This window comes from Erigeron canadensis, chromosome 6 (assembly GCF_010389155.1).
Source record: "Erigeron canadensis isolate Cc75 chromosome 6, C_canadensis_v1, whole genome shotgun sequence".
Taxonomy (NCBI): Eukaryota; Viridiplantae; Streptophyta; class Magnoliopsida; order Asterales; family Asteraceae; genus Erigeron; species Erigeron canadensis.
The window spans coordinates 19,587,839-19,615,295 of NC_057766.1; the positions used below are offsets into that span (position 1 = coordinate 19,587,839).

General features: G+C 35.0%; 2 protein-coding genes across 8 annotated transcripts; one reads left to right on the forward strand and one right to left on the reverse strand.

Annotated features, from left to right (window-relative positions):
• The first annotated feature begins 4,776 nt into the window (after positions 1 to 4,776).
• On the forward strand, positions 4,777 to 7,497 carry LOC122603940 (chitinase-like protein 2). Of its 5 annotated transcripts, none has more exons than XM_043776800.1 (4): positions 4,777 to 4,865; positions 5,525 to 5,918; positions 6,179 to 6,338; positions 6,842 to 7,497. In XM_043776800.1, the coding sequence occupies exons 2-4, from the start codon at positions 5,531 to 5,533 to the stop codon at positions 7,257 to 7,259; spliced, it is 966 nt and encodes a 321-aa protein (XP_043632735.1). In that variant the 5' UTR covers positions 4,777 to 4,865; positions 5,525 to 5,530; the 3' UTR covers positions 7,260 to 7,497. The 5 variants fall into 5 exon arrangements, with proteins under 5 accessions (XP_043632735.1, XP_043632734.1, XP_043632738.1 ...); XM_043776799.1 differs by having other exon boundaries at positions 4,789 to 4,873; XM_043776803.1 differs by having other exon boundaries at positions 4,808 to 4,869.
• Positions 7,498 to 9,136: 1,639 nt separating this feature from the next.
• On the reverse strand, positions 9,137 to 18,089 carry LOC122602757 (PTI1-like tyrosine-protein kinase 1). Of its 3 annotated transcripts, none has more exons than XM_043775351.1 (8): positions 17,941 to 18,089; positions 16,912 to 17,089; positions 15,819 to 16,072; positions 10,579 to 10,705; positions 10,234 to 10,507; positions 9,989 to 10,121; positions 9,669 to 9,755; positions 9,137 to 9,573 (listed from the first exon to the last, which is right to left on the reverse strand). In XM_043775351.1, exons 2-8 carry the CDS (start codon positions 17,003 to 17,005, stop codon positions 9,448 to 9,450), a joined length of 1,095 nt encoding a protein of 364 aa, XP_043631286.1. In that variant the 5' UTR covers positions 17,006 to 17,089; positions 17,941 to 18,089; the 3' UTR covers positions 9,137 to 9,447. The 3 variants fall into 3 exon arrangements, with proteins under 3 accessions (XP_043631286.1, XP_043631284.1, XP_043631285.1); XM_043775350.1 differs by lacking the exons at positions 9,137 to 9,573; positions 9,669 to 9,755; positions 9,989 to 10,121; positions 10,234 to 10,507; positions 10,579 to 10,705 and adding exons at positions 13,808 to 14,338; positions 14,465 to 14,551; positions 15,029 to 15,161; positions 15,275 to 15,548; positions 15,620 to 15,746 and having other exon boundaries at positions 17,941 to 18,083; XM_043775349.1 differs by lacking the exons at positions 15,819 to 16,072; positions 16,912 to 17,089; positions 17,941 to 18,089 and adding exons at positions 10,778 to 10,993; positions 11,097 to 12,368.
• Positions 18,090 to 27,457: the final 9,368 nt, after the last annotated feature.

Below are 27,457 nucleotides of genomic sequence, written 5' to 3' on the forward strand. Positions count from 1 at the left end.
TGTCCATATAATTCGGCCATGAGGGCTAGGGATGATCAATATAAGTGTTTTCGGTTAAAAATTGTTGTTTTCGTGAATAAAGTCGTTAATTGACTTAGCTAGCAACATCAAGTTGCAAACTTTAATGATGAATTATGTTGTTTAGATGTATTAGAGTCTATTTCAGGTGGTTAATTGGAAACCCACTTGATGTATTGAGATTTTGATCAACACGTTACCGATTTTACGTTTTTTGGGTGTCTTAAAGAGTGAATCATTGTTGTATTTGATTCAAGGATCAATTGGTGGTTTCATGGTGTTAATTAAGTCCTAAAAGATGTCTTGAATTGATCTAGAAAGTTTCTGGTCGTAAGGGTCTGAGATGAGTTCGAAACGAATGAAACAAGAAAATCCCGTTTTTTGATAAATCTGAAACCAGTGAGACCCACTGGAAAGTGGTGCGACCCACTAAGGGTCAGTTTGGGGTCAGAGTGTCTTCAGTGCGACCCACTGACTTTTTGGTGCGCCCCACTAACTATAGTTTATTGTTTTCGCTCCTTTTAACTCATGTAATGTATGTTTAATGTATAATAGGTTGTCGGGGATATTAAGCAAGCACTGTAAGATATATATAACTCATTGATAAGTTGTACCAAGGTAAGATACATGACTTTTCTCACGCTGGAGGCACAACAAAATGTTGGTTTCTTTAATTAACCTCTTAATTGGATTATCTTATGTGTGTGGGGTTTTCCGGGTTATGCGTGAGGTTATGTGGGAATGTATGCATGTTGAAATGATTTATGTTGATGTGATGATGTTTAAAGTAGAAGTAAATATGTGCATATGAAGTATGATGCTTATAATTACGTTGTCGTGATATGTTTAAGATATGTGTTGTTGATAATGTCGCTGAGATGCCTTAATGTTGATATGTGATGGCTTGTATGTGGGACTTAAGTATGATATGTCTAGTTCACTGGATACACGTGGGAATTGTTATTAGTTATGCACGTTAGTGGGATTAAATGCAAAGTAGACATGGGACTAATTAGGTAACGATTGTACCTAATGTTAAAGTAAAATGTGAGATGTGGGAAACCGTTCTAGCCTTAGTGTTAGTGCGTAAAAAGTAAGAAAGATATAAATACGTGGGAAATGCTATAGCTAAATACGTGAGATTGACGTGGGAAGTGTTAAGCTTAACCCGTGCTAGTTTATGCCAAACTAGTGCGTACGTGGTCGCTTGAGTGGCTCCTTGCGGCATAGTTATGTGGGACTAGTATTTTCGGGTAAAGTGACTAACCACCAATGTTAAATGCATGACAGGATACTATGGAAATGGCATTGCCTTTCCTAAAAGTTAAGACGTGGGAAATCGTGCTAGTTGTAAAGCTATTGCGTAATATGTAAGATGTAAGAATAAGTTGATTAAGATAATTATAAAAATATGTGAGAAAGATGTACATGTAATTTAAGATGTGGGATTACAATGTGACGTGGGATTTAATAAGATGTGTTGAGACGTGTGATAAGTATGATGTATCATTGATAGGCACAATTAGGAGTATATACTCTACATGTGCTAATATGTATACGTCGGATATGTTTATGTGTGTTATGCAAAGATATGAGATGTTGATTAAGTTGTAAGTATATGATGGTATGATATGAAGATACGATTGCATTGTAAGTATATGATGATATGATATGATGATACGATTGCCTTGTAAGTATATGTTGATATGATATGATGATACGTATGTGTTGCAAGTATATGTTAATATGATACGAAATGTGACGGGATGTGGGAACAAGTAAAGATGGGATTATCTTATGACGTTTGTGGATAATATGTAATGTGATCATGTTTTGATATGTAAAATGCGAAGAAGTTTTATGAAAGTAAAATGAAGAACGTTTTATTAAATGTGTGTATCTTACTTAGCTAATTTATTAGCTAACACTTGCTTTTATGAAAATGTTGTGTCCTTTAGGATAAGCAGGTATGAGATAGAGATGTGTGTAGCTCGTGAGATGGGTAGAAAATAAAGGAAGATTAGCATTAGTCTCCCTATGATTAGACTTTACCCATAGCCATATGTTCGGCTACTTTATTTATGATTTATGAACATGTAATAATGATAGCATTTATGTTGGTGCCATAACTTGGATTTCATTTATATTGTTTTGATGATGCACGTTAGTAACACTATTTTATAAAGGTACCATCCGGTTACGGATGGGAAAGTTTTAAAGTGATCCTTTTTCGTACCTTTTTAAACGCCGTTTGGCAAAGTTTTTTGAAATCCGGGTTTTTAAAATGACGGGTGTTACAAGTTGGTATCAGAGAAATGGTTTAAGTGAACCAAAATTCGACCAAGACCTTAGGATTTTGGACTTAAACCGTATGAGAAATGATAGGCTCAAGTAATAATGCTTTAGCTTTATGATGAAAGTGCCTTTAGGACAGGTTGGGAAGAGTGAGAGTGTAAGATTAAGGTATTATAAGTTGTTTGTGGATTATGCATAAAGAAGGTGGATTTGCCTTAATTTCTTTACCTCTTATTGAACCCGTTGCTAAATATTGATGCTTAATGGTAAGACGATTTGTTATTAAAGAATTATGTGGAATATGCTTGTAGTGTTATTAAATGTTGAAACTTGATGATGTCTTATGTGACAAAGAGCTCGGAGTTACACGAATATACGGATTGTCATGAACGAAGTGATATGCTATGTGGTATTACATCCTTACGTGCCATAACTTGGATTTCATTTATATTGTTTTGATGATGCACGTTAGTAACACCATTTTATAAAGGTACCATCCGGTTACGGATGGGAAAGTTTTAAAGTGATCCTTTCCGCTACCTTTTTAAACGCCGTTTGTCAAAGTTTTTTGAAATCCGGGTTTTTAAAATGACGGGTGTTACATAAAGACTTAGGAAACCCTAAGTCGCCTACTTGTTCTCCAAGAAAATCTTCTTCTATATAAAGAGGAAGATGGAGCCCACAAAAGACATCCAAGATCACACAAACCACGAATAAGCTCATTCGGCGTAAAGAGGCAAAACTCTACCATTGGGGAATCGCCAATAAACGACCTTATTCACCTTAAATCAACCATCACTCTAATCTCGGATTCGGTGCACAAACAATATGTGCATGCTAACACGCATAATTGTGTACCAGAATTTGGTTACATGGAAAATTTATACATATATTAACTATTATATATATATATATATGAGAGAGATCAAATAAGAAGGTGTCTTAAGGAGAGAAGGGAGAAAAGGTCTTATGAACCAATCAGAACGCGACATGTGGATTTAAAAAAAAAAGAACGCGGTGGTATTTTTGTAAATAAATCAAACTTTTGATAGCCTGGTTTTGGGTCAGCTTGGGTCTGGGTCAGCTTGAGTTATTATCAGTTTGGTCTATCAGCTTGGTTGGTCAGCTTGGTTGGGTCAGATTGGTCAGCCTGGTCAGTCTGGAATCTGGGTCAGCTTGGGATCTACATTTGTGTAGATTATGTGTAGTTTTGTGTCAAGCTGACCCAACCCACGCTAACCAAGCTGACCCAACCTGACCCAGACCCCAAGCTAACCCAACCCAACCCCAAGCTGACCCAACCTAACCCCAAGCTGACCCAAAACTTATAATCTACATTTGTGTAGATTAATCTACATTTGTGTAGATTGTGTCAAGCTGACCCAACCCAAGTTAACCAAGCTCACCCAACCTGACCCAAACCCCAAGCTGACCCAACCCAACCCCAAGCTGACCCAACCTGACCCTAAGCTGACCCAAAACCCATAATCTAATCTGTGTAGATTGTGTCAAGTTGACCCAACCCAACCTGACCCAGATCCCAAGCTGACCCAACCCAACCCCAAGCTGACCCAACCCCAAGCTAACCCAAGCTGACCCCAAGCTAACCCAAGCTGACCGAATCAGACCGTGACCCAAATCTGACCAAACTGATCATGCTAACCAACCAAGTTGATCAGAACCCAAGCTGACCCAGACCACCCAAGCTGACCTAGACCAAGTTGACCACCCAACTTGACCCATAACCCATCCTGATCAAACCAAGCTGACCTACCAAGCTGATCATAACCCAAGCTAACCCAGACCCAAGCTGACCCAAAACCAGGCTGACAAAAGTTTGATTTATTTACAAAAATGTCACCGCACATTTTTTTTCATTTTGACACATGTCGCGTTCTAATTAGCCTATAGGACCTTCTCTCCCTTCTCTCCTTAAGACATCTTCTTTCAGGATTTCTACCATATATATATACTAGTCATAATACCCGTACGATGTACGATACCTATATAAATTGTATCATAAAGAAATTCAAATGTGCCTCATACATGTCGTTTTAAAAATATGTCAATCTTGTTTTAGTTTATTGATAAATTGTAATTCGTAAATATACCTAAAAGTTGTCTAATATGTGTCATACGAGCTTAAATGAAAGTGAAACTCCTTTTAAAAACTCGTCTACAACTATGGATGTAAATCTTACTGAGTTATAAAACCACACCGTCACACCGATTCACAACTATCACAACTCAATAAGTGTGAGTTGTCGGCAACCAAAACCTCTTTCAATGTTGGGTCAGTGACTCAGTGTCTTGAAATCAAAGGCACTCTTCTAAAATGTTTTGCTTCATGTTTAATAAACTATGGCCCACAAATAAACATCTAGCACCTTCCATGATTTACACACCCAACCCAACATATATCTCATCTTTCAATCTCCACCATCCATTTTCTCATTAAAACATTCCTTTCATTGTTTCCAAACCAAACAAAATAAAAACTTGTCACAAACTCAATTACTACATCATCAAAACAAGTGACATTTGATCTCTCTGTAAGTAAGTTAAACATTCATTTTCTTATTATAATTCCTAAAAGTTTCCTTCTTTATATTACACACATTCTCTTTGCTGTTCTTTCCACATTGTCTTCTAGCTTTCTTTGAAGCATCATTGTTGGGTATTCTGCTGTTTTTTTGTTGCATTTTATATTTGCTTTTAGAATGAAAAAGAATAGATGCATTTTGAAGTATAGGTTCTATCTTTTTGCTTGTGGGGTTTTGTTTTTATGATTTATCTCTGTGTTTTAGCATATGGGTGTTGCTTTTAAAGTTGTGATATTGGTGATCCTAGAATTTGAGACTTTAATTATATATCAACAACAACAACAACAACAACATGACCCAATCCCTGCGCGGGGTATGGGGAGGTAAGCTCAGGGTATGGGGAGGTAAGGTGTAGAAAGTCTTACCTCTACACAAAGGTAGAGAGACTTTAATTATATATAATATCTGAAAACCGAACCCAAATTAAGCTAAATTATTGACATATTCTATGTAATTTTACAAGATTTTACTGCCCGTTTCGACATAGTCTAAAAGAGACAAATTTTTTAGATAATTACCTCTTGTATATAACATCTGTAATGATTTTTGTTTACTGAATTTTTTAGATAATCTCTATTTGTTTTTACTGAATTTTTGTTCTTTTGTAGGATAAGATGAAAATGAAGGCAAATAAGATATGCATTTTACTAATTGGGATACTATTTATAATCGTTTCGATTGCGAATGCTGATTCGTCTGCACAAGTATTGGTGAAGAAGGTGAAGGGGAAGAAAGTGTGTGATAAGGGTTGGGAATGTAAAGGATGGTCAGAGTATTGTTGTAACCTTACTATCTCTGACTATTTCGATACATATCAGTTTGAGGAGCTTTTTGCAAAGAGAAATACCCCGGTGGCTCACGCTGCAGGTTTTTGGGATTACAAGTCTTTTATTACAGCCTCTGCCCTTTACCAGCCTCACGGGTTTGGTACGACCGGTAACAAGACTACTCAGATGAAGGAGATTGCTGCGTTTCTTGGTCATGTTGGCAGTCAAACTTCTTGTAAGTTTTTATTTTTCATTAACTATTTATATCTTGATAGTTGATGATGAACCTTGTTAGGCATTGTTTAGATCTTATAGTTTAAGTTTTGAAATTGAGCTTACTAATAGAAGCTTGGATATGTTTAAAATAAGAACTGATTTCACTTGAATGCTAGTTTTAGTACACAAATCTTTATGTGCGCTCTGTGGGTGCTTAGTTGTGTCTAAATTGTAGTTTCTTTATTTTACTAATATAAAATTGATTAATAAATAATGAAGGTGGTTATGGAGTGGCAACCGGAGGACCCACGGCATGGGGATTATGTTACAACAAAGAAATGAGTCCACCCCATCTTTACTGTGACGATTACTACAAGTACACTTACCCTTGCGCCCCTGGAGCTGGATACTATGGTCGTGGTGCTTTGCCCATCTATTGGTATGATTCACATTTCCCTTGTTACTTTTGTTATAGTCGTTATCTTTGGTTTGTTCATATCCAACTTTTACTACGTTCCATGAGTAGTGCAATGTCTTAAATGTCCTTAAACGTTGGCAAAATATGGTCATCTTGATGCGTTAATCATCATGATTTCTTGTAGTTACGCTAAGGGGTATGTGTGGAACAGTAGTTTTAATTGGGCTGACCCGAACTGCAAAACAGATGTTTGTCCATTTCTGAAAAAATAACTACAAATTGTTAACACTGATTACATGAATTTTATTTATACAACACTACTAGGAGGTTTCAGGCATCAAAAATACAAGTTGGCCAACTTTCAACCCGTTGAACATATTTTACCCATTTTGCTTTTAGCTAAATTCTTGACATCACTTTTCACCTATACGACATGTTAGCAATATACTCATAACCCACGTGCAACCCATTTGTAGGCAAATGGGCTGACATTGCTGACTTTGCTCTTGTTTGTGTTAATTCAGGCAATACAACTATGGGAAAATTGGTGAAGCTCTGAAAGTAGACCTTTTGAATCACCCTGAATACATCGAACAGAATGCTACATTGGCCTTTCAGGCTGCAATCCACCAATGGGTAACCCCACAGAAGAAGGGCCAACCCTCAGCCCATGAGGCGTTCTTGGGCACCTGGAAACCCACCAAGAATGATACTCTAGCCAAAAGACTTCCAGGGTTTGGTACCACCATGAACATCCTCTATGGTGATCGAGTATGTGGAAAAGGCGATATTGATGACATGAACACTATCACCTCTCATTACCTGTATTATCTTGATTTAATGGGTGTTGGCCGTGAAGAAGGTGGGCCTCATGAGGTGCTGACATGTGCAGAACAGGTACCCTTTAACCCCTCAGCTCCAACCCAATCATCTTCGAGGTAAGTGCGTGAAAAAACACAATGTTCTTGGTTATGAAAGATGTTGATGTGAGATTTACAAGTTGAAGCCATAATAGTGTGCAGCCGTCTAAGTTTGTGGAATGACTTCCTTACCAATCCTCTGTCTATAGACTTGAAATTTGATTCGTGAATTGAAGCATGTTCTATCGATGTAGTTTGTGAATTTTGATGTTTTATGAACTACATACATCGGTGTTATATACGAGTATATATTGTCTAAACAATGTTTTCTGTGTTTCTACAAACCACATATTGATTCCGTGTTTCTACCAACTTTAGAGTGTATTATAGCCACTAAGGGCATGTTTGGTAGGGGAGTTCAAGTTAGAGAAAAGGAAATATAATGATTTCTTTTGTTTGGTAAGGAGAGTTGAAAGTAGAGAAATGAAGACAAGGAGATTTTGATTTCCTAGGATATGCATTTATATGTAATGGGATTTCTTTACTGTGTCAAAAAATCCATTTCTCTACATTTTGAGGACTAAAAAAAACACACGGAGATATAAACTCTCCTCAATTTTCATAGTTAACAAGTGTATTTAAGCCATGACATGTACTTTCCATAGTTAATACCAAAAAATCCATTTCTCTACATTTTACCAAAAAGAACATGAGTTTTTTTCTTCAATAATGAAAATGATGAAAAAAACTCATGTTCTTTTTGGTAAAATGTTCTTCACCTTAACATACTAAAACCTGCAATTAGGATACCGAATAATAATCAAGAGTCAAACATACAGGCTTATATTTACTCCGTGCTTCCAAGTACAACCACATGATCAAGAAAAGCCCTCTTTTATCTTTTAGCATCCATGTTTTCTTCCTTCCGCCAATCTGCTTCCTTACCACCATCAATATTCTTCCCAGGCGATACCAAAATCACACTGCTTTCTTGGCACTTCCACTGTCACTCTGCCGTCTTGGCATTACCACCATTTCTAGCCTCACCATATTTGACCATCACACCATCTTGTACGGGTAGCTTCCTTGGCAATACCAAAATCATTCTGCCTTCTTAGCATAACACCCATCACCCCGCCTTCTTCATTTTACCACTAGTTTTTAGCCTCACTACATTTGACCATCACACCATCTACAGGGTGTTCACACAGCCAGCACAACATGGGCATCAGTTGCCCAGTTGGTTCCCATAACAAATGTATCAAGTAAATCTTAATCGTTAAACTAAGTTCACAATAATAATCAAGCAAAGCCGATTTTTTATAAAATGTTAAAAAAAAAAAAGGGGGTAAATGGGTGGGAACCCTCTAGTCCCATGTACCATTTTTGGTACCCAAAACGCACACTGCATAGAACTCATGCCCGGTAAGTCACCATCCTCACACATGGGATCACAAGATATAGTTTATCCACTTGCTTTTGGCAAGTTTTTGAACATGTGACCTCTGGCCTTTGTCTGTGGTCACATGATGGCGGTACCACTGGGGTTTCACCTCATTGGTACATTAACCAATCTTGTAATTTCAAACCACTACACAAGTATCCAGAGTAGCTTTTCACTTTAACAAGTCCCATAATCAAATCAAAGATTTACCTGTATTGTCCAACATTACCATTACATGTTTTCAGATTAGAGGTTGCTAAAGCTATCTGATTTTTCATCATATATCAAATATTTAACAGACTACAATGCGATTTCAAAATTGATTCCTGCCAACTTAACTCCCTGGTGACTTTGCTTTTTAACAGCGAAAGAGAAAAACACGCATAATGAACAAACACACAAAATGAATGACATAAGTTGGACAGTAACAAAGTGATCAACTCATAGAAATGTGTGAAGTAAATACGAATAGATGTCTCAAAGAGAAGCCAAAAAACAGGAAACAAGCAAGAAAGTACAAAACTCTCATGTAATTTAACGAATCACCACATGATCATATTCCAACTATCCCTGTATTCTTGAAAAATGAACAAACAACACGCAGCGGTAAAAGTATTTCTCAGATGCACCAATCAAATGGATAAAATCCTATACGTATATGTATGTATGTGCTTGTATATGAATGTAGCTGGAGGCGTAATCTACAGATGTACTCACCCATGGCTTATATATGGTGGACCTGCAGAATTTCCCATTACGTTGATGACCAATCACCATGACTCATTGTTGTTAACTACACTTCTGCCTCTGTTGCCTCACCCATGGCTTATATTTGCGGTGCTGGTGCAGCTGCAGAAGCTTTTAGGAGTGATTGAAGAGCCTTCGCTACAATGCTCATGTTAGGTCTAAACTCAGACTCATACTGAACACATAACGCTGCCACAGCTGCCAACTGTATGAAAAACAAAAACAGGTTTAGGCAAACATGTGTCTACGTGTGTTTGTGTTCATGTTTTTATATGTAGTCTATAGTAGAGAGAGAGAAACCTTTGCAACTGCTTTCGGGGGATACTCTCCCTTGAGCTTTGGATCTACACATTGTTTAACCTTGACTTCACTTAGCAGCGGAGTAGCCTATTTACGAATAAACATAACAATGATTTCAGATCTCAAGGTTCTATTAGGGGAAAACATTTTTAAGGGGTCTATGGATGTGTGTTCAGAAGTAATAATCAAATGATCAAATGAGAATGTTTAACAAATCATTATTGAGGACATATTTATGAATGGAATTAAATTCTCTTAGGCAACTTTAGATTATTTAACAGGTAATATACATCATCAAGAGAAGGCAAGTTGAAACCTACCCAACTGACAAGACTCTGCTGTCTACGTGGCATTGTGTGATCAAAAGGCTTCCGCCCAGTTAGAAGCTCAAGAAGAACAACACCAAAATTATACACGTCACTCTTCTGTGTTAGCTGTCCGGTCATTACATATCTACATACGAGTCCATTCAAACAGGTTAGCTAACCAGCAAATCTTCACTATAAAAACCCATAGTTGAGAGTGTTTTGATATTCGGAAAAAAAAAAAGGTTTAGAGGCGTTACTCTGGTGCATGATTGCCACAGGTACCCAAAATACGAGTAGAATGCAAATAACCAGCCATGTCAGGTGACTGATTGGACAGATTGATGTCTGCAATCTTAGCCTTTAAGTCTTCAAACAAGAGCACATTGCTAGACCTAATATCTCTGTGTATTATCGAAGGCTGCACCTTTTCATGCAAGTACTCTAATCCCCTTGCTGCATCCATGGCAATTCTTACCCGTTGCATCCAATCAAGCACAGGCCTTGGTTGTGCTCCTTTCACACCCTTCCTGCCTATATGTGCATATATTTTTCAAATCTTTTCCACAAATAATCGACTTGTTAATTACAATAAAAGTTGTTACCATGTAATATATCATGTAGAGATCCCATGGTTGCGAATTCATAAGCCAGGACACGTTCATTTCCCTCAACACAGTAACCAACTAACTCTATAAGATTGTCGTGCTTCAGATTTGAGAACATTGAGACCTTCAGTTGAAAGAAAAACAATGATATTAGATGCAATATAAGTTAATTTAAATTGTATTTTTGTGGTCATACCCGAGTCAAGAACTCGTTATCTGATTCGGCTTCAGTAGAAACATCGAGCTTTTTCACAGCCACTGTTTTTCCATTATTTAAAGTTGCAAAATAAACTCTTCCGTATGAGCCTTCACCAATCAACGCCTTTTGTCCAAAATTATAAGTTTTTTCTTTCAGTTCTTCTAATTGAAGTACTGCAGGCACTTCCATTGACGGTCGTTTTTCCAGTTCATTCTGTAAACGTTGACCAGCAATTTATTTATTTTGAACAACAGCCAAAATAATACTCCGTACATAGTATAATCAATAGGAAACCTGTTAATTAGTTTAAACTTACTAGTGATTCCCTGGCTTCCTCAAGTTTCTCTACAACCAAACTCATTGATGGTCGTTTCTCTCGATCATTCTGTAAACAATGATAAGCAATATCAGCAATTATGTTGAGTGAGGTTGAGCTGATTCGATCCTTGAGTTCAACATCAATAATCTCATTTAATCTTCCTGTCTCATAGTAACGTGGGGCCAAACGATCTAGAAATCGTTGCTCATTAGGTACATTCATGAAAGACAATCTCCCACACAAGACTTCAAACAATACCACCCCAAACGAATAAACATCGGACTCTTTAGTGAGAATTCCTGTATCCCTATATACTGGATCGCAATAACCATGTGTGCCGCAGGCATTTGTAATGAGATAACTGTCATTTTCATTTGAAAGGCCAATTTTAGATAAGCCAAGATCCGAAATCATAGCTTTCCAGTTCTGACCCAACAATATATTTGCACTCTTAATATCCCTGTGGATAATTTTATGAGATTTCCCAACATGATTATGGAGATAATCCAAACCACGGGCTGCATCAATGCATATATTAATCCGTTGGGTCCACGAGAGTGAAGAAGACGATGTGTCACTCCTTATAAGATACTTATCGAGGCTTCCATACACCGCATGTTCATAAATGAGGATTTTTTCCATTACCTTCTTCGCAATAACCAAGAAGCAAGATTAGGTTTGGGTGTTTATAGCGAGAAAGCAACTTAATTTCAGTTAAGAACTCCTTGAAACCTTGATCAGAAGTGTTACTATTTAGTCGCTTTACAGCAACGGTGGTAAGTTTACCCGAAAGCAAAAGTTCACCTTTGTAAACAAACCCATACCCACCTTTCCCGAGGACTGTTTTGAACTTTTCCGTTGCTACATCTATGTCGTGAAAGGATATACTAAGATGTTCTGACTCTTTAATGGTGATTGCCATGTATATATATATATACATATATATATCTTGTGTGGCAAGATTTGGTAATTAAAGGAGACAAGACCGAAACAAATTATAGAAGCTGCAACAAGATTGATGCTTCAAAGATGGATGTCTATGGATGTAAGCAACCAAGAAAGAACAAGTAAGCACCCAATGCCATTTTTTCCCGGATTTTGGGTCTGAATAACTCGATGATGTATAGGGGAGGTTAAGATGTAGACGACCTTATCCACGATGACGTAGAGAAACTGCTTTCAGATATTATCTAAGATACTAAAGGACCTTAAGCCATGCAAGGCATCAGACAATTATACCGCTTATAAAAAGAATGAGAAAAAGACCTGTTTGCTAGTGGTCAGATGTCACAGTGGTGGATCCATGATGGTTGACTGGTTTGAAAAGGGATGACGAAATAGAGAGATAGAGGACGTCCGTTCAAAAACTAGATAAAACAATAAAGCTTGTATTAATTTATGTTGTATATTTCATCCAATAGTTTTCATTTTGACACCTTTAAAGTTTCGATATTGTTTATTTTGTATGTCTTCTTTAAAAAACTTACAAAGTATTACAAAACTTATTATTTTTATATAGGAAAATTGTCATGTTTCTTTTTATTTATGTTTATAATTTATTTCTATACAATTAATTATAAAAAATATTTTTTTTAAATATCTTTGTATTAACGTATGTCTACCCTACTTATATTTTGGACTTTTGAGTTTTGTCATCTTCTGTTACCCTATCATCCCCGTACCCTGTTATCTCCTTTCTCAGAAAAACTAGAAAACCTGCAAAAAAAAAAACGAATCCAAAACCAAAGCCAGTCAAACCCATGTATGACCAAAACCGGTGCAGGTTTTAGAAAATCGGCAAGTTTGGACTTTTGATTTCAAGTTGAGACCAAGTTAAATCATGTCAGGTTCGGTTTTTGGCAAAATATAAAAACCCAAAAAAACCCAGTCCGTGTTTTACCCAAAACCGGGTTCAAACAGGTTTGGGTTTCAAGTACAAGCCGAGTTGGGTCAAACCCAGTTTTTGCCCATCACTACTTCCAAGTACACGAACATGATCGAGAAAAGCCCTCTCTACCTATCATTTCGCATCCATGTTTACCTCTGTCAGTCAATCTGCTTCCTAAGCATTACCACCATCAATTTTCTTCCTAGGCGATACCACAATCACACTGCTTTCTTGGCAATACCACTACAACTCTGCCACCTTGGCATTACCACCATTTCTAGCCTCATCACATTTGACCATCACACCAGGTAGCTTCCATGGCAATACCACAATCATTCCGCCTTCTTAGCATAACACCCGTCACCCCGCCTTCTTCATTTTTCGACTATTTCTTAGCCCCACCGTATTTGACCATCACACCATCTACAGGGTGGGTCACACTGCCAGCACAACGTGGGCATCAGTTGGTTCCCATAACAAATGTCTCAAGTAAATCTTAATCATTAAACTAAGTTCACAATAATAATCAAGAAAACTGATTTTTTATAAAAAGTTTGATACGTTAACCAATCTTGTAATCTCAAATCACCACACAAGTATCCAGAGTAGCTTTCCACCTTTACCTGTATTGTCCAATATTACTATTACATGTCTTCAGATAAAAGATTGGTAAAGCTATTTGATTTTTCATTATATAATGAATATTCAACAGACTACAAAGCGATTTCAAAGTTGACTCCTGCCAACTTAACTCCCTGGTGACTTTCCTTTATAACAGCAAAAGAGAAAAACACGCATTATGAACAAACAGACAAAGAGAAGCCAAAAAAACATAGATCTCTTGTAGAAATGTATGAAGTAAATACACATAGATGTCTCAAAGAGAAGCTAAAAAAACAAAAAAACAAGCAAGACAACACAAAATTATTCTCATGTAATATACCGAAACACCACATGATCATATTCCAACTATCCCTGTATTCTTAAAAATCGAACAAACAACACGCAGTTGTAAAAGTATTTCTCAGATGCACGAATCAAATGGATAAAATGCTATACGTATATATATGTATGTGCTTGTATATGAATGTAGCTGGAGGCATATTCTACAGATGTACTCACCCATGGCTTATATATGGTGGACCTGCAGAATCTCCCATTACGTTGATGACCAATCACCACGACTCATTGTTGTTGATTACACCTCTGCCTCCGTTGTCTCTGCTGGCTGTGCTGGTGCTGGTGCAGCTGCAGATGCTTTTAGGAGTGGTTGAAGAGCCTTCACTACAATGCTCATGTTAGGTCTAAACTCAGACTCATACTGAACACATAACGCTGCCACAGCTGCCAACTGTAAGAAAAAACAAAAAGAAGTTTAGGCAAACATGTGTCTACGTGTGTTTGTGTTTGTGTGTTTATATGTAGTCTATATATATAATATATATATATATATATATAGAGAGAGAGAGAGAGAGACCTTTGCAACTGCTTTTGGGGGATACTCTCCCTTGAGCTTTGGATCTACACATTGTTTAACCTTGTCTTCACTTAGCCGTGGAGTAGCCTATTTACAAAAAAACATAACAATGATTTCAGACCTCGAGGTTCTATTAGGGTAAAATATTTAGGGGGTCTTTGGGTGTGTGTTGCAGAAGTAGCTATGCAATACGATAATAATAAGTGTGTATTAAAACGGGTTCTCAAAGATAGATTGTAATAATCACATAATCAAATGAGAATGTTTAACAAATAATTACTTGAAGTACAAAAAGGACATACATATGAATGGAATTAAGTCTCTTAGGCAACTTTAGATTATCTAACAGGTAATATACATCCTCAAATCCAGAACTTGTTTATCCGAGCATTATCATCACTATTTTAACTAGTAATAATTGGATATTCAGTTCCAAACGCACAACCACACATCCATTTAAAATTTAAATAGTCCAAAACCGTGCAACCAAATACGTAACAACACAATTGCAGTCTTCAAAAGATGAAAGATAACGATTATAAGAAGACGCAAGTCAAAACCTACCCAAGTGACAAGACTCTGCTGTCCACGTGGCATTGTGTGATCAACAGGCTTCCGCCCAGTTAGAAGCTCAAGAAGAACAACACCAAAACTATACACGTCACTCTTCTGTGTTAGCTGTCCGGTCATTGCATATCTACATACGAGTCCATTCAAACAGGTTAGCTAACCAGCAAATCTTCACTATAAAAACCCATAGTTGAGAGTGTTTTGATATTCGGAAAAAAATAAAAGGTTTAGAGGCGTTACTCTGGTGCATGATAGCCAAAGGTACCCAAAACACGAGTAGAATGCAAACGAGCAGCCATGTCAGGTGACTGATTGGACAGATTGAAGTCTGCAATCTTAGCCTTTAAGTCTTCAAACAAGAGCACATTGCTAGACCTAATATCTCTGTGTATTATCGAAGGCTGCACCTTTTCATGCAAGTACTCTAATCCCCTTGCTGCATCCACGGCAATTCTTACCCGTTGCATCCAATCAAGCACAGGCCCCGGTTGTGCTCCTTGCACACCCTTCCTGCCTATACGTGCATATATTTTTCAAATCTTTTCCACAAATAATCGACTTGTTAATTACAATAAAAGTTGTTACCATGTAATATATCATGTAGAGATCCCATGGTTGCAAATTCATAAGCCAGGACACGTTCATTTCCCTCAACACAGTAAACAACTAACTCTAAAAGATTGTCGTGCTTCAGATTTGAAAACATTGAGACCTTCAGTTGAAAGAAAAACAATGATATTAGATGCAATATAAGTTAATTTAAATTGTATTATTGTGGTCATACCTGAGTCAAGAACTCGTTATCTGATTCGGCTTCAGTAGAAACATCGAGCTTTTTCACAGCCACTGTTTTTCCATCATTTAAAGTTGCAAAATAAACTCTTCCATATGAGCCTTCACCAATCAATGCCTTTGATCCAAAATCATCAGTTTTTTCTTTCAGTTCTCCCAATGGAAGTGCAGGCACTTCCATAGGTGGTGGTGCTGCCTTTTGCACTTCAGATTTGATAGGAGGTCCTTTTGGACCCTTTTGGTGTCCTATATCACATGTAAATCACAATACAGATTACAGAATACACATTAAAAAAAGAGACCCTTAACAAATTGTTTATACCTAGGATAAAATGCATATTTATGTACGCCCTGCATTTCTCAAAAAAAAAAATTTACAGCCAAGTGCATATATGTAGTAGGTCAAAGTGCTGTTTGTGAATTGGAGAATGCTTAAAGTTGATTGCTACTGATCCCAGGCCAATTGGATGCATCATTTTACTAGGACCTCTAAAGTTTGACATTTGCAACTAAGTGTCGTTCATATTAGGTATGGGTTATAAGAACAGGAAAGAAACCGATTAAAATGGGAATCCTTCATATGGGAGTTTGTTTACAGTATTCATTCCAAGGTCAATCCGCTTATGTTCTCATTGTTTATTTTGTCCAGCAAATGCAGCAGTGTCTATTCGAAATAATGCCCATTCCTATATGCATTCCACCCTACTGCTAAAACCGTACACGTAGTGATTCCTAACTACAGTATTTATAATGTGCTAACTTGTTTGAGTAAGTGGTGACAGTTTATAATGTATGAGGAGAAGCTCCAACAGTTTATAATGTATACGACAGTTGTGTAACATATAATTGCTAATGACTGGTTACATAACGTCACATTTAGAATGTTTGACTAAAAATCATTGGGTAAGCAGAGCAACATCAGGAGGAGTATGATTCGGTTTACACTATTCAAATTTCAAACTAACTCAAAAGCCCTTGTGTATTAAAACGAACCAAATACAACAGGCTAAATAACATTTAAAGTTTCACCTATATAAATCTAGCAATGCTTAATAATAAAACTTTGTGATTATATAGGGTGGTACCATCGTTGTAATCTGGGACATTCTTTACAGGTTCGCTGTCATTTGACGGGTACGACTCTTCAACTTGACAAGTACAGCACAACCACCTCCGCATCCTTTATTATTTCTTCAGTAATAAACTGTCTACTACTATTAAACTCCCCACGCATACAATGTATCGAGGGAGAGGCGCATCCGCCTGCATAACCATAAATACAACCTTATATCAATTTTTACTTTTGAACAAATTAAAAGTTATTTCTTTATAAAATCTTATATACTAATCAAGATAACTTTCCCTTCATTAACTGCGTTATCAGTAACAACCACAACAATATACAGATGGTAATATAAGGCTGTCGGGTATCTAAGTTTAGGTGTAGAACACTCACATATTATTTTTTTAATCCATAAAAATCATGGGGGCCCATGCATTTATTCATTAAATAATAAATAGTAAAACATTAGTATGTGAGGAGTTCCACACCTAAGCTTAGGTGCCGGACAACCTTATATTCCCTTTATACTTTATATATATATAGTATATATATATATATAAAGTATAATCTGTTGACAAATATAAGTAAAACTGATATAGGTCAGGCTAAGTGTATTGCATAAACTATTGCATACACATTTTAAAAAAAAGTATCAGATTCAAATAACACCTATATAATGCAATGTTTAAAAAAAACAGTGTGATCTACCATGAAAGAAATATACTAAATTTGTCTTTTAAGGAAAAAAAAAAAAACATAATCCAATAAAAAGCCAAATTGGGTTTCTGCAGTAATGTGACATTGTCAACAAACCCAATTCTACAGTGTTTCTGGTAACCGTGGAGAGACTGCTTCCGGAAGGACATTTAAAGTAAAACTGGCAATCATAAATCAGATTAAAAGCACACGAAAACCAAACGAAAAAAAATTCACAAATGCCAAAACAGGAAGAAAAAATAAATAAATAAGAATAATCACTTGAGAGATCAATATATAAGATTTAACCTTTAACATATGAAAAACTGGATGGTAATCAAAATTACAAGAATACCTGTGATTTTTGGACTTTATATTTAATCGATTTTTATAATTAATTTTGATAATTTTATTTCTGTGTTATTTATTTGTGAAAAAAATTAAAGAACATAGCAAAGCACAACATAACACAATAACACATATATGTAGCAATTATTACGAGTATTTTTTTGGGTTAAAAAATTTATAATATTTAAATTAATTTAATTATTTAAATATTGGCTGTCTCTCTCCCTATGAAAATGGGCGGTGGTGAATGGCAAAGTGATGATTTTCGTCAAAAGCAAATACTAACCTCTTTCAAAAATATAAACTTAACAGTGCTTAGACCCCGTGTGATGTACGCACAACTCTAAATAATTTTTTTTAAACTTTATTTTAAGATTGTATTAATGAATAAATATAACTGAGTTGGACATGGTAAAAATATTCTTATGAGTTGATTAATTTAAAGAAGAAAATTGCTAGATATACCTTGGGATTTATTAATGATACACGAGGGCTTAAAACGCGTACATTGCACGCCGGAGAGAAATTATAAAATTGATTGTCCATAGTAGGCGCATATAAAAAGGATTATTTTGGTTACCTGGATGTGATAGGTATTATGAATTATTCCCCACTTTAATATATAGACCCACGTGGATGCGCTATAACCTTAAATAATTTCTTTAACACCAGTTCAAGCATGCATGTAGCGAAGTAAATGTACTCCTATTACAACTAATGACCATTTTAAAAAAAATTAATGACTTAAAATGCATAGAAAAGCCTTATTTAGCACTAAAATAACATTTTTTCTATCTGAAAGATCATTTTACATTATCATATATTGTGACAAGTTTTCCATTTAGTATAAAGGATAATCACATGACACAATGGGGCACAATCAAAATACATTTTCCTGATACTTTCTATCTTTAATCCTTTGGCCTAGTGCAATAAACTCCAGTTGTATTGTGCCAATATCTGCTAGGATACTATTTGTTTCTCAATTTACTCGATATATCATTAATCATTTGGGATATTGCAATAAACTCAAGTTGTGTTGTCCTGTGCTAGGATACTGTTACCCTGAGATTACAAAACATAATGAGATTACAAAACATAATGAGTAGATTGAGAAGCAAAATCAAATCCATGGTCAAATATGTATCATACTAAAATGCTCATTAAATCTTACTTTCTTTAGGCAAATTCAAAATTATAGTAAATTATATACTCTAAATATATGAATTGGATGTATAAACAAAGAAATACTTATTTGAAGCTATACTTACAATATCGTGGTCTAGGCCTCTTCAATAGGATGAAGAAAGAACTCTATTTTAGGATCCAACTGACCAAATACAACAAAGCTGGGTTGAAAAAGAAGCACTTATGTGGCCTTTAATCCAGCTTAAGAGGAATCCTCGTAGCCTTCTTTGTTGTTGTGAATGACCAGCAAACAAAACCATTACAAATACTCTTTATAGGCTGATCAAACAGCAGCTACAGAAAACCGCTATAGTAGCCAAATGAGGTTGTAAGAAACCCCACCCACACTTTGCTTTGTATACCCTCATGGTAAAAATGTAAAAAAAGACAACTTTTGGCCGAACAAACCTCTTGCTCACAACAATGTATTCCTAACTTGTTGTCTGATATGCAGCAATGCAGTCAACATTTGTGGCTATACACGCATGGATCCACCATTTGTTTCAATCCAATTTCCCCAAACCAAGTAGACATGAATTAATCTTTGTTTCAGATTTGACTATAACTCGATTGTTGGTCACTCATGACTAAAAAAACTCGGGCGATGTAATAGTTACTGAATGAATAACATACGAAAATTTAGAAAATATATTGAAAAACCTTTGAATACATTTCTTCCACTCATCCTTTTGATCAAGCATATAACCTGATAGATAAATCAAGCATTATGTATGTTTAAAGAAATTGAACTTAGACGTCTTCATAAAAAGCTAAAACAGACAAGACATATTTCAAAACAATCGAACTTTGACCATATCATCATGCCTTGGAACCATTTTGTGACGATTTACCATTGTCAAGACCAGAAAGAACATGTCATCATCATCATCAAGTTCATCGTCATCAATTAAGCGGATAATTTCTCTTAATCCCTGAGTAAAATCAACATGTTTTCCGAAATTAACCTAAGAGCTCATAAGTTGAAACACCAGATAACTATAAAAGACAGTACTAACCTTTTCGAACTTATGAAAATGGAAACCTACATGAATACCAACCACTCACCTTTCCATCATAACCAGGATCACCCTTGAGGAAGTACAAATTTGGTACTATTAGATTCTACAAATGAAAGCAAGTTACAAAGTTGGCATATCCCACCTCGTAGTATACTAACTTGATTGATAAACTTTGAATTTGATATAAGCTGAACACGAACTCTTTCTGGAAGGGAAGGAAGGGTTCTTTCTGTCCCACCATATGCCTGCACATAACACGTCAAATACAACTATATTAAATATAAAACAGTGCAATTACTATATAAACACAGATGGCTAAAGACATAATCCATTAAAAAATCTATAACATGATTCAAACACAAGGCAAACAACTCCATTCTCACCTCCTACTCTATAACCAAGTTACCATACCATGAACTAAATATTAACCCATACATGTTTTTCAAGATCAATAATTTTGGGTCCAAGTATTATGAATAATTTTGAACTAAATATCTAAGTTTGGGTCTAAGTATTATGAAGCTAACCTGGATGTGATAAGTTTCATGGCTTTTGTTTTCTCCCACTTGGGTACTTGCTCATGAATTTTTAATAGTTATATAAAATATTAATAAAAAGAAAACAAACGTTCTGCATACTTGTGAAGCTTGTAAGCTTCTCGTATGTATTATCTATTTGTCATGTCGTTTTACTCGATCTATATACCTTATCACTCGCCGTGCCTCATGAGATGCCACATTACCCTCTGCCCTCTCATCAACCAAGTTATCGGTATCCGAATCATTGATATAACTGAAATTAGTAAACAGAATTATTACATATTGGTATGAAATGAAAAAGGAGATTTCATGTTAATATGTATGATAGAATATAACATCACTACACATATTATATATTAGACAACATAGAATGAACAAATATAGGTTGGAATTATCATAACTATTCAACATATAAGAATCATAATCTATATCTCACACTACCAACATGCACATCGTATCTAATACAATACATGACACTTATCTATGCACACCATATCTATTATGTAATACAGTAATGACTTCTATCTCTAAAAGTATTTCTTTTAGTAACATGACTTAAAATTTCAAACGTATGGCACTGTGATATTTTTCACTCATGAACATACTCACTAAAACATCAAAATAAAGATTTAAAAGAATCTCAAACTTAATAGGGGGCTTAACACATTCATTCCAAAAAGTTCAAAATTAAAAAATAGAGATACATATATATATATATATAGAATAATATAACAGTATACAATATCATCTTCAAAAATTTTTCCTCACTGATGCTTGAAGACGATCTCCCTGGTTTTAAAAATAAATATCAACCAATATGATACTGCATATATATACAGTATACAATACAATAATATATAAAGTAATATGATCAAAAAAGAAAAATTCACAAACGATGAATACTTACATGTTCGTCCATCAGGATCATTTCAATGTTACCTATGTTATTAACATCTCCATATAGAGGTTGCTTCCATAGCTGCAAAATTCTAACCGTTATCGTACATGGCTTATTATTTGGACGCAAATTTCTAATTGAAACATGGTTTAGTGAAGCCATGCTAAATGGTATGTTATGTGATTATGTTTTGAAATGCCTAAAAACTGAATGGAAGTGGCCTTATATAGACATAGACATGCAAGGAAGTAACCGCCACAAGCAATACACGAACGGTTACACTTTCAAATTTTAAGGTATGTATTGTTAAATATAGTAATACATGTCGTGGGTAACAAAACATATGAACTTTTTACATAATTTTTTTTTTAATAAACCAAATATACCTCATAATTTTTATCACAAATTTGATAGGTTGTTATTTGTATAAGATTTGAAATTTGTTGATCATTCATTTTAACTCCAATAGCATCAGTGGCATCTACAATCCTAACTTGCACATTAAACCTACCAAAAAAAAAACAGAGATACAATTTTACCACACAACTTAATGATTATAAAGTTTTAATATGAAATATAAATATATACCTAGGATTGATGAGAACTCCTTCCTTGTTACATGAACAACAAATCCACATTTTGTTGTCCCTTAAAGCATCAATAATGTCGACTGCATCCATGTAGAGATCGGTCAACTTAACTTCTTGAAAACAGTTCACACATTCCATTAAATAACATAAGTGGTCAGTTGGAATAAAACCGATTGTTGCAACAATAACCACTTTATCAAATTGTCAAAATGAAAATGTTTATACATTAGAATGTTAAAAAGCTAGTTATAAATTCGAAAGAATGTTATGTTAAAAAGTAATCTTATCAAAAAAGAAAAATTCACAAACAATGAATAATTTACTTGTTCGTCCATCAGGATCATCTCAATACTACCTATGTTATTAACATCTCCATATAGAGGTTGCTTCCATAGCTGCAAAAGTCTAACCGTTATCGTACATGGCTTATTATTTGGACGCAAATTTCTAATTGAAACATGGTTTAGTGAAGCCATGCTAAAATTGATCTATTATGTGTTTACGTTTTGAAATGCCTTAAAACTGAATGGAAGTGGCCTTATATAGACATAGACATGCAAGGAAGTAACCACCACAGGCAATACACGAACGGTTACACATTCAAATTTTTGAAAATTTGAACTTTTTGAAAGCATAACTAATCTGTTTTCGAAAATTTGAACTTCTTATAAAAATAACTAATCTATAGACCTTCCAGGAGCAATATTGTAATGATTTTTAGGCTTTCTTGCATTTTTAAGCATGCCACATAGGCAATAACTAACAAATTTTGAAGTGAGATTTATATAATGTAGGATAATCATCATACGCATAGGCTATTTTTTCAGATATTACTATTTTTTTAACAGCTATTTTTTACGATTAATCTATATTTATCCTTTTTTAATAATATATATATATACTATCTATATAAACAAACTACCTTCCTTAAAATTTAACACTCTACCTTTAAAATTTCCAATTTACCCTTTTAATATATATTACCATAAAACACTTTATTCTTGGAATTCCAAAAATACCCTTAAAAAAGATCTTACGCGTGTCCCTTCCCTTCCCTTAAGTTGCTCACATAGTATACCAAAAAAACACACATGCGTTACCGAATTTAATAATCAATCAACATAAAAAACGCTCACTCTAAAATAATAACGGTGGTAAGAAACAATTGAGTTAAATCATACAATCATGTAATAATACGGTACAGCTACTTAACCAGCGTTTTTTTCTTATGTCCCGCTACATCGCGCGGGTACAAGGCTAGTATATATATATATATATATGAGTCTTTTCATGAATTTTAAAAATTTAAATATAAAATTATTAGGGGAGAGGAGTGGCAGCGACATCTCTCACGGTTTGAGGAGCATGCCGAGTGTACACCGCCGCCATCACAACGGCATGAAGACGGGCTGGAGGATGGCGGGTTAAAAGCCAGCTACGACTTAGGAAAGAAAGATATGTTGGGAGCGTGGGGTCTAGCCAAATTAGCCGTTGGAATATTATTAAAAAAAAATAAAATTGAACCCCCTTTGACTAAAGTAGCCGTTAGTATATATATATTATATATAAAACCTCCTCTTTTTTTTTTATCTATAAATACACTCTTTATTCTCAAACAACCACAACAAAAAAACTATACCTTTTCATACACCAAACACATTTTCTACTTTCACAATCATCCATGGATCAGAGGAGGGGGAAACATGTTAGCGGGCCATGAGCACCGACACGAGGCAACTTTCATCTACCACGAAGAGTAGAACGACCTAAATATCAACCTCAACAAGTCGACATCTTACAATACTATATTCTCGACCAACCACCGACTACTCAGCCTCAACATCATTACGCCTCACAATCTCATACGGCATATTTTCCTCCTCCCCCTCGCGCAATGCATCCTCCTCCCCCTCGCGCAATGAATCATCCTCCCTCTCGCACAATGCATCCTCCTCCCCCTACCCACGGCCAAGAGTATGAGTGGTATCAAACGGCTAAGATTGATTTGGAGACCTTCGATCTGAGCACCGACTCCCCTCCCCACCGACGATGAGGATGAGGTCATTCCCGATACACAAGAAGTTCAAATAGGTATATATATATATATGTGTGTGTGTGTGTGTGTGTTCATTACGTTAACTATTAATTATCAATATACTACCTTATATATATATATATATACTGCGTTTACTTGTTTATTTATTAGTCGAAGAAGTTGTACCAAAAAAGAAGCTTCCAAGGCGGGCTGAAAAATCAAAATGGATGCAAGAAAAAGAGGTGGCGTTGGCACAAGCGTGAATTCATATTTTCACATGTAGATAAGTCGGTAATGAACAAGGACGGGATATGTTTTGGGCCAAATTTTGGAGCATTTCTCGAAGGAGTTGGGTTGTACAAGTCGATCTAAGGATAGCCTCAACACCAAGTGGGGCAACATGAATACGGCATATCAATGTTCAACGGATGCTACATCACAGAGGTATTTATCTACTTTATTTATATTTACATACTTTATTAATTTTTAATATATTTATATACTTTATTAATTGTTAATATATTTATATACTTTATATACTTGTGATGATATAAATGTGATGACTGAAGCGTTGAAGGACTACAAAACAAGAACCAGTAAGGACTTCACGAATATTGCAGCTTGGGAGGTTGTGAATATCCTCACGGGGTTTCATCTTCATGGTGGTATCTCTAAGGGTTTCTAATGAGATTGGATATATGTGGAAATCATATAAGTTGTCATACGTATAATGCTATGTTATTGGTTTGCAAGTTTTTGTTTGGTTGGGTACATCCAATAACCAGGATTTAAAAGTACCTGAATATTTCATTACACAACATAATCATTAATGCATAATTTTTACATTTTGGTGTCATTATCCTTTAGTTTTTTCTTTTTTAAATAGGTTTAGTATTTGAAGGTGTAAGTGGCTTTTATACTTTTTCTATTGTGCGAATGTAATTAATTTTCATTTAGTTCATTGTATGCAATCAACGCGTTAAATTGAACGATTAATGTAAAAGTGTGTAAGCTGCTACGTAGAACTTTTTGATTGGTCAACATAAAAAATTTACATTATTCGTTTAATTTAATGAGTTAATTACATACAATGAATCAAATGAAAGTTACATTCACACGATAGGAAAAGTATAAAAGTTACTTACAACTCGAGGTACTAAACTCTTTTAAATATAGTTGCATTCAAGAATAGAGAGAAGGGAATATAAGGTTGTCCGACACCTAAACTTAGATGTGGAACCCTTCACATACTAATATTTTATTATTTATTGTTTAATGAATAAATGACTGGGCCCCCATAATTTTTATGGTTTAAAAAGTTAATATGTGAGTGTCTGACATTTAAGCTTATATACCTAACAGCCTTATATTTGAATGATATATTTATTGTTTCAAATCTATACTTTGTTACTTGTTTGGGATGGGTCTTGCCTTAGTCTTGCCTTGAGATGGAAAACATAACTAAACTTGGTGGAGATCCTCTAAAGTTGTTTTCAACTTTATAGGTAAAGTTGAAAACATCTTGACCTTTGGATAGATTAAAGGCCAAGATTCAAAAATCATACTTGAATCTTGACCCTTGATTTTAATCCAATAGTCAAGATACCAACTTTACTAATAAAGTTGAATTTTAACTTTAGAGGATCTCAATTCAACTAGACTTATATCTTGTATGGGTATGTTTGCCGTGGCATTAATTAACCATGCCACAATCTTTATCTATTTCAATTCGTGTGACGTCATAGTAGTTTATTCATCATTTAGTAGTTCTCTGGTATATTATCAATGTGTTATAATCATCTGGTCCGTCACACTGTATGATTCTATCTAAGGTGAGGTATAATATTATTGGAATGAACATGGGAATGATGAATATTTCGATAATGATTAATTTGATGAAGGTGTAATGATTATTGAGATGATAGATTAATATGTAATCCTTTTAGTTGAAATGTGAAGTCGAACCATACACTATAATGGGTTAGTATGATAAAGAGTTAAATGATAGTAGCCTTGCGAATGTGATTAAAACCAACCGAAAACCCTGCTTTTACCAGCATGAAAATAAACACGGACTAGCAACAAGGAGTTAACTGAATGACCAAAGCATTGGTTGCTTCCACTTGTGTCCTTCTTCTAAGACTTTTGTGTATTAGTTATTTTGAAAGACATTTGATGGAGAACATTTTTTTGTTTTTGGAACTTGTCATTTGTGTGGCCAAGATAATTACATGTACGTGTATATATATCAACCTATTTGGTGTGCTTAAAGATATGTCTAATAGTAAGATGATGACATGCCTAAAGATATGCCTAAGATTTTAAGTTGATTTTTAGACATATAAGTTAGGTTGATTAATCATTTTTCTTTAATAAAACATCCTAAATCATGTTAACATTGATTACTTTAGATTGGTAGAGTCCACTTTACTACCGGATGTGCATCCATATGTACCGATAATAAATGGTATGATATGCTTGAAATGATGGTGCAACGATATTTATGCTTTTATGTATAAGAAAAGTAAGTATGAGGTTGTTATGTACCCAACTTGAGTAAAAAACCTCTCAAATATTAATTTTTTAAAATTTTGAACAAATGTATGGGCCCCATGCCTTTTATGGTTTAAAAAAAGATATGTGAGGGTTTTTTCACCCAACTTAGGTGCCTAACAGCCTCATATTCACATCCCCCTTTATTATATATATATATATAGAGAGAGAGAGAAAAGTGAGTATGGGCTATTATACACCCAACTTGGATGAAAAACCCCTCACATACCAATAATTTAATATTTTGAATAAATGTTTGACCCCCCATGATTTTTATGGTTAAAAAAAGGTATGTGATGGGTTTTTCACCCAACTTAGGTGTCTAACAGCCTCATATTCTCTTCCCATATATATATATATATATATGAGAAAAGTGAAGGTGGTGTTGTCACACACCTAAGTTGGGTGAAATCCCTCTCACATGCTAATTTTTTAATCCATAAATGTATAATGAATAAATAATGGGCCCTCATGTTTTTTATGGTTTAAAAAATTAACATGTGAGAGAGATTTCACCTAACTTAGGTGCCTAACACCACCACCATGACTTCCCCCTATATATATATATATATATTATAGCCACCCTATATATAGGTAAGGTTCATCTAAGAACTGTTTAAGATGAACGTATATAGTATTAAATATAACTTGAATTGGTCAAATATGAACAAATTTGTTTACAACTATTAAGCTATAATTTAG